At 32.6% G+C, this 8,316-nt stretch overlaps 1 protein-coding gene across 1 annotated transcript in view; it reads left to right on the forward strand.

Moving 5' to 3' along the window:
* The window catches only part of LOC108915765 (transcription factor SOX-14-like), a 31,102-nt gene extending 23,082 nt beyond the window's left edge, over nucleotides 1-8,020 (forward strand). Inside the window, exon 2 of the mRNA XM_018721887.2 lies at nucleotides 7,507-8,020. Coding sequence (XP_018577403.1) covers nucleotides 7,507-8,020 — 514 coding nt within the window. The remainder of the gene's footprint in view (nucleotides 1-7,506) is intronic.
* The last annotated feature ends 296 nt before the right edge of the window (nucleotides 8,021-8,316 follow it).

Below are 8,316 nucleotides of genomic sequence, written 5' to 3' on the forward strand. Positions count from 1 at the left end.
TCGACATCAAATAGCACAAGATAACAATTTTAAGATAAGATTTTACAAGCAAGGTGCTTTTTACAGATGAATGTTGTTTTACTAAAGACGGCATACTAAATTTTCACAACGTATCGAGCCGAGCAAGCAATATACGGGATCCATAAAAATGAAGTTTAATGAAAGAAAATGGTCCCAATCGTTGTGGATTATTTTTTATATTGAAGTACAATTATTGAACTATAACATGTGTATATTTCAGCCCTTAATAAATGAGGTCGTGGCGATTTTTCGAAAAAAAATTTTTTCTCGGTCCCTGTTGGTCGTAGACAGACTTCTTTTTTAAATTCGTGAAGAAATGTCAACTTTCGAATGGTAGTATCGACGTTTTGATGCGAATTGAAATCAAAAAGTTAATAAAAGTTTTATGGCCCAAAAAAAAACAATTTTTCGATCGTGTTTTGCGATATTTGAAATCGATTTGAAGTTTGCGCAATATTTGCACATAACAGTGTAATTATTAAAGAAAATTTAAGCCGAAACTCGTTCCTAAAGATGTGGCGGCCTATGAATTATGAGTATTTTACAAAAACGCTTTATTTTTCGAAAAACTATAAAATATTTTTCAATTTTGAAATATTATTTTATTTGGTTCACCAAGAGCTATCCTTTCACCAAGTTTCATAAAAAAATATTTATTTTTGAAAGAGATACAGCTATTAGAAAAAAATGTGATTTCTAAACTAAACTAAACGAAAGCGTAACCCTTTGCATAGATCCTTTGAAGAAAAGAGAACACGTTATAGCAACAAAAATAAGAATGATTTGTAGATATCGTTTTCTTTTGCTTAGAAAGTAGAGTATTCTACAAGTTTCATTGCATTCTCAATTTTCTAGGCTGTTATCTCATCTCTCAGTAAAAAAAGTAGATGGATAGATGGGTGAATGGTTGGGTTTTATAGGTGATACAGGTGGATGAATAAATATGCGTATTCATGCATGAACGACTGGATAGAAAAGTGTATGGATTCATAAATGGGTGGGTGGATAAAAAGATTGATCCAGAACTCTGCTACACGAATGATGCCATGAAAATTGCGTTTTTAAGCATTTTGATCTATTTTCTATTTTTGAATGAAATTGGACTAGCTTGTCTGACTCTATGATGATAAATTGGAATTAAACGAGTAAAAAATCATACGTCTAGTGAGCTGGTAGAACAATTTGATTTTTTATAACTTTCGTCGATCGTAAAGGACGTTTTTTGTGAATTTTGACCTATTTTTTTAATTTTCCCGAAAACTCAGCCCCTTTGGGCCAAATCTGAAGACAGATTCGGATTCAGCGGAAAAAAATACATGGAAATATATGGGTCCGAATACCAGATCTGATCCTTTTTTGTGGGGCTGTGATAATTATTACTATGAAATTATTATAATCATACTTCAAAGCGAGTTAATTCCTTTTTAGTATAATTGAATTTTTAAATTTTTTTTGTCTCGATTATACATATAACAGTGTACAGTAAAACTTAGTTTGTATGCTTGTAATAAATGAAGCAAAACATCATTTTATCAAAACTAAAAATGTTAAACATTTTATTTTTTTCTCGAGTGCCCAGAAAACACACACTTATGACTTCCGACAAACGAACGATGTTCTATATGAAGTAGTAGCAATTACTGTATTGTTAAAATAGTAAATTTCATCAAATTTGAAATAATGTTATCGTAAAAGGTCTACTAGCCCCTTCTAACAGATAATAGAGATAATAATTACGTGCCGTTTCAGGAATAATGATAATGCAATTGACTTTTATTATACTGTAGTCTTACATGTTTTGATTTACGCAGTCATTTAAGAATTTTTAGATATCTACAATCTGATTGATAAGGAATGCGATAATTTGACCAATTCACACATACAAATCTAAGATGTGTATCTGCTGCTTGTTTATTCCAATATACTTTGTATTTATATTGATTAATTGCTGATAAAAATATGTAAGCACACAACAATGAAAGTAAAGTTAATTAATAATATCGAGAATAAGAAATTATTTGAAACGTGTCTTGTTTAAATACTTAAACAATCATTGCCATTCTTAAAATTATCAGTATCCTTAAAATAAGGTTAATGTAAGAATCGCAAATTTAGATACCATTTATCTCTGCTCCTTATTATCTCATTTTTCATTGCGCCTTTCAAGTTCGCTCACGAAATATAAATTATTAACAAATAAATCTATAGCGTCTCAAATATATCCTTTTATATGCTTATTTGACTGAAAGAATTAGGCTTAAAGGTATAGATCTCGGTTATCTCGATCTCAAGAGATACATGGTCGGTCAAATTAGTGCAAAGTTATGGAAGTTGCTAACGAAAAACTTGCCGAGACCGAACAATGGAAATTTTTACTTTCATTGACTGTCAAAGCTCAGATATTTAAATATGCAATTCTCACATGAATTAAAGTCAGATACTGTCCAAATTAATTAATTATATTGCTATTCTTCATAAGAAAATTGCATATTTGGTTGTATAAACCTTGATATTGTCAATAAAAATGTAAGAGTACTGTCAAAACATAATTTGTAGTAGTATTTCGATATTTTGCTTTCAAAGTACTCTTTGTAAAAATTGGTAATTTGGTAATTCCATGAAAACAAAAAGGTTAACTAAGTTCTCACGAAACGATTAAGTCAATCAATGTTCTTTTATACTAAAAATCTAGGAATGTAGAAAGTATTTAATCGCATAGCTAAGATTCTTAACTGATGATATTGCAGCTACTCTATACGGACTACATGCCCCGACTAACATTCAATTATACAAGCATTATCTAGTAAACAGATAGTACCTAATTAATAAGTATCTAATTAAAATAGAAATTAATAATGTTATATCTAAATATTATTAATTAACAAATACGTACATTCCTAACATACCAAAATCATTAAATAATTTCGTCTCCCAATGAAATATTTGTTATTCTGCTTAGGTATATAAAAAATATATATTTAGTAACAATTGGTTAAATAAAAGCAAATACAATTCAGGAAAGTCAAATAAAACTTTCAGAATAAATAAAATTTTTGAAACAATGTCAAAAGTGCCGACAATATAACTAGGTTAATATCGTTTCAAAATTCAGTTTTTTTTGTGTTTTGTATATAATTTTTGTTTTAATTAATTCCATTTAAAGGGAAACCACTTGAAAATCAATCCTCTTTTTTTATGTATTGGTAGCACTGTCAATTTTTAGGCAGCTGCCACACTTTGTGTTAACCGAACGAATAAGTAAGGCTTACCTCGGTGTTTTTAACGAGGTTTTAAGTGACGAAATGACAGATTAAAGATATCAGCCATGAGTTTATCAATGATACAAATGCTACAATACAATGCTACAATGATACAAGGCCAAGAGGACACCGAAAATGAGGCGAGATCTGGTCAAATGTGAAGATCCTTCTTACCGTTTTCTTCGACTACATAATTAATTTTTACTAATTTTATCATTATTTCAAAATTTTATTTATTACAATCATTAATTTAATGAACTAATTAAAATTTATATAAATAATAATTGTTCATCACGAAGTTTTACTACCCGGTCGTATAGTTAATATGTCGTACCTTCAAGTTTTGCATAATTAGGAGAAATCAATACACAAAACCGTTGTGATGCCGCAACCACCATATTCTCCGGGCATGACCCCTGTGACTTTTTCTTATTTCCCAAACAAAAAAAATACTCAAAGAACATCGGTTTTTTACAATGTATGAGATAAGGGCAAGATCGCAAACCATGCTCAAGACGATATCCGAAGAGGCGTTCCATGAGTGTTTCTCAGACTGATGGATACTACGTTGGCATAAATGTATAATATAAGAGGGGGCTACTTTCAAGGGGGTGGGATAAAAATTAAATATTTAATAGATACTTTCTGAGAAAATTTACAATTCCCATTGTTTTTATTAAACCTCATACCCATAAGAATTTATTATTTCTTTAAAGTTCTTACATAATTTAATTATAGCATGTTACTTACTTTTTTAATGATAATATTTAGTATTTATTAGATATTGTTGGTATAATTTGGTATTTACTAGATATTGTGGGTGTAATTTAAGGCTAGTAGGGATATGTACCCTGTAGAGTAGTTCTTTAACGTAATATCATCAGTTGTTGTAGCTGTGATCCCCAATAGCATCATTTGAAAATCTTACCTATGTGGCCAGACATTTTTTGCATACTAAAAAACCTAGATTTTTGTATTGTTGGACTCTATAGGATTTTTAGAAAAATTTTTGAATTTATTTAAATTAGCTAAAAAATGAAAATAGAGAAAGAGTACCTACAAGAGTAAAATGAAATAAATATATATTTTTGAAAAGCAAAAAAACACGTTTACGTAATTTCTAAAGTACTTGGTGGCGTTGAATTTATGAGATTTTAGTGAGGTGATGTGCCAGTATTTCCGTCACTGGTTAACATGGTTATATATAAATTAACTGTACTTTTACCTTCATTTAGTAAAGGCGTCAGTCCAAGTATTTGTGATACTTGATTATAAAGGCCCCAAGCAATAACTCGGTTACCCATTATTGGACACCTACATTTTTGTCACATTAGTGGGATTGGATAAATTTTTTTGCACGTTTTGCTTGATTTTTTTATTTTCTTTTCAACCATATAAAATTTGTATGCCTTTGCATAACGAAATTTTTGAGAAAAAATGAGAAACCTTTCAGCAGCCTTTCACTTTAGTTTAGCTCGCTTTCTTAATCATATCAAAACAATTTTGCATACTGCTATCTGTCACATATCGGTTTGTTTGTAATTGTTATCACCTTTCAAGTTTTACTTATAACAAAATGAATTATTTTAATGAAGAAGTTGATATGTTGCAAGTTTATTATGAATGTAGAAAAACAGTGTTGCAGCTTTACAATTACATCGATAACATTATCTTAATATAATTTCCCCTAACAGAAGAAAGTTTAGTAAACAGGAAGCAAATCTAAGACAGTATGCTAAAGAAGAAGAGTTTCTTTAAGATATACTTGCAATGAAAATCAAGAATTAGATTTACTCTTAAGTGTGCAAGTAAATCCGAATACTTCCAACGGGAATTAGCCAGGAATCATAATTTAACTGAGTACGTTGTGTATAAAATTCTACATAAACATAAATTGTTTCCTTACAAGGTGAATTTAGTTTAACATCTTCATGAAAATGACTGAACAGTTTTGTACTTAAATAATGCAAATAATAATCCCAGCCTCCCGAAATTGATTCTATGAACAGATGAAAGTAATTTTTCTAACAATGGCATGTTTAACCTCAATATATTACTCCATTGGAGTGATGATAATCCTAGAATTAAAAGAGAAAGAAATTTTCAAAATCGATTTTATATTAATGTGTGGTGTGGTATGCTAGGTTCAAAAATATTATTAGTGGATCTTTCTTTAGGGTTTCGTAAAAAACAAAGTTTAACTAATTAACATCGCCGAATAAAATTGATCAGTTGAAAGACTGAATTAGTTCCGAAATAAATAATACTTAACGTTAAATTAAAGTGTAATTCGAAGATGCGAATTATCACAGCCACACAAAAAAAAGAAAAGTAGTCTGTACTTTTCATGCGACGTATGTTATCTGTAGTATTTTTGCCTCCTGATCACGAATCCGGTGTCAAAATTGAAGTATCACATCACAGGAATTTCCTAACCTCAAAAAACAGGTAAAAAATAGCAAAAATTCATGAAAAAGTACTAGGAAAAATATTTTTTTTTTATTCAAATGTTCATCTATATAGTTAAGACCCCGCCCAACGTGAATCCTTGGTCAGCATTAATGGTTCTTTTTCTAACCTCAAAAAAACGGTCCAATTAAAGTCAGATATCACGAATTTTCAAACAATAACAGTTTCGCGCCAAATTTGGTATACGGGGGTTTTCTGGGTCGATGATTACGGATCCGAGGTCAATTTTGCAAAATTCAAGATGGCGGATCCAAGATGGCCGATCAAATTTTCAAAAAATAACAGAATCTCAGCAAATTTGGTATACGGGGGTTTTTGGGGTAGCTAATTACCGGGGGTATTACCGGGGTATTCGTGGTCAGAATTGCGAAACTCATTTCGCAATATTTTACTTTATAATCTGAGTACCCAATCATGTGTTAATCTACTTTTTTTCGGCTATATCTTTTCTTTTTCTGTAAAAGATCTATTCACGGGTTAAATTTTGTAAATTTGATCTCGGATTCGTGATCAGTGACCTCGAAAACCCCCGTATACCAAATTTGGCGGCAATGTGTTATTTTTTGAAAATTTGGTCGGCCGCCATCTTGAATTTTGCAAAATTGACCTCGAATTCGTGATCAGCGACCCCGAAAACCCCTTATACTAAATTTGATGCGAATCTGTTATTTTTTGAAAATTTGGTCGGCCATCTTGGATCCGCCATCTTGAATTTTGCAAAATTGACTTCGGATTCGTGATTAGCGACCCCGAATATCCTCGTACACCAAATTAAGCCCGAATTTGTTATTTTTTGAAAAGTCGTGACATCTGACCTTAATTGACCCGTTTTTTTGAGGTTAGAGAAGGAACCATCAATTCTGACCGCTAATTCAGGTTCGGCGGGGTCTTAACTATATATATGAACATTTGGATATAGAAAAAAAATTTTTTTCTAGTTTTCCTAGCACTTTTTCGTGAATTTTTGCTATTTTTGACCTGTTTTTTGAGGTTAGGAAATTCCTGTCTTGTGATAGCTCAATTCTGACACCGTATTCGTGATCAGGAGGCAAAAATACTATAGATAACATGTGTGGCTGTGTTATCGAAAGAAATGGACAACAGATTGAACAGTACTTTAAATTTTACTATTCATTTTACATTTTTTGTTTGCATTTAATATTTTATTGTACAATTTTTTGTTTATTAATATTACTAAGTTATTGTTACATACATATTTTTCCTATACCTTAACCGTCTTAGATTTGTTTCAAGTTTACTAAACTTTCTTTTGTTAGAAAAAATTCTATTAAGATAACGTTGTCGATATAAATGTAAAGTTGCTACACTGTTTTTTCTACATTCATAACAAACCTGCTGTATATCAACTAATTCATTAAAATCATTCATTTTGTAAGTTGAAAGATGATAGCAATTACAAACAAACCGATATATGGCAGATAGTAATATGTAAAATTATTTTTGCAGCACCTTCTATTTGATATGATTTAGAAAGTGAGCACTGTAAACTAAAGTCAAAGGCTGTTTTCTCAATTTTTCTCAAAAATTTCGTTTCGCAAAGGCATACAAATTTCATATGTTTTGAAAGAGAATAAAAAACTATCAAAACATGCAAAAAAATATCGATGACGTCACCACTCATGTACAGTGTGGCGAAAAATAAAACAAACAGCTTTAGACTAATATATGTATATCTAAGTCAATTATTATATCGTTTAAATTGTATAAATACTAACAACGATCTCGTTTGTTTTAGAGCCCTCCACATGAAAGAACACCCAGACTACAAATACCGTCCAAGACGAAAGCCGAAGCCACTTTTAAAAAAGGAACCGAAATTCGGCTTTTCCATATCTCCCCTTCTCTCCCCTACACACCTGGAAAACCCGAACATCCCTCGCAGCCTAGTACCCCCCATATCGACAGCCTCTGGTCTCCCCCATCTACTAAACCACGACTCGGAGCACCTCAAGTTGCCAAGGACACTGTTTCCACCCTTACCCTATCTGTACCACCCCTTCAGGCACCCAGACGAGACGAAGTTCGCGGCGGAACTAGCGCTGCTGTACAGCAACAGCCCCCTGTACCCCCCGAGCATCAACTGGCCCATCGGTAACCTTTCCAACGGCATGAACAACGTCCCCTGCAACATCTGTCCTCCGGCGTTCCCCAGGAGGTCGCCCAGTCCCGAGACCATGAAGAGGCCCGTCTGCGTCATCATGAAGAACGACGAATTTCGAAACGAGCCGGTTCCGGCGCACGTTATATGAAAACCACTTCCGGTTCTGCCGGAGCGGTTGAACCTGGGGACTTGGTTTAGTGATATAGCCAATTTGGCGACTAGTTCTAGCGCCGCCGTCGCGACGTCCACCGCCATGGATTACAGGGACAGCGCGTCCGGGAGGGACAGCAACAGTCCCTGCGACATGAGCGACAAAAGTAGGAATTTCCAGAATAACTGAAAGTATTGTGAATAGTTCTTTTTCCGGAAAATGTGAATATTACTCTCTGTTCGATTGTTTTTTGTGTTGAAGCTAGATCTGAGACGGATTTTTGTTACTGTATG

The sequence above is a fragment of the Anoplophora glabripennis genome, unplaced genomic scaffold (genome assembly GCF_000390285.2).
Source record: "Anoplophora glabripennis isolate ALB-LARVAE unplaced genomic scaffold, Agla_2.0 scaffold1105, whole genome shotgun sequence".
In the NCBI taxonomy this organism is placed as follows: Eukaryota; Metazoa; Arthropoda; class Insecta; order Coleoptera; family Cerambycidae; genus Anoplophora; species Anoplophora glabripennis.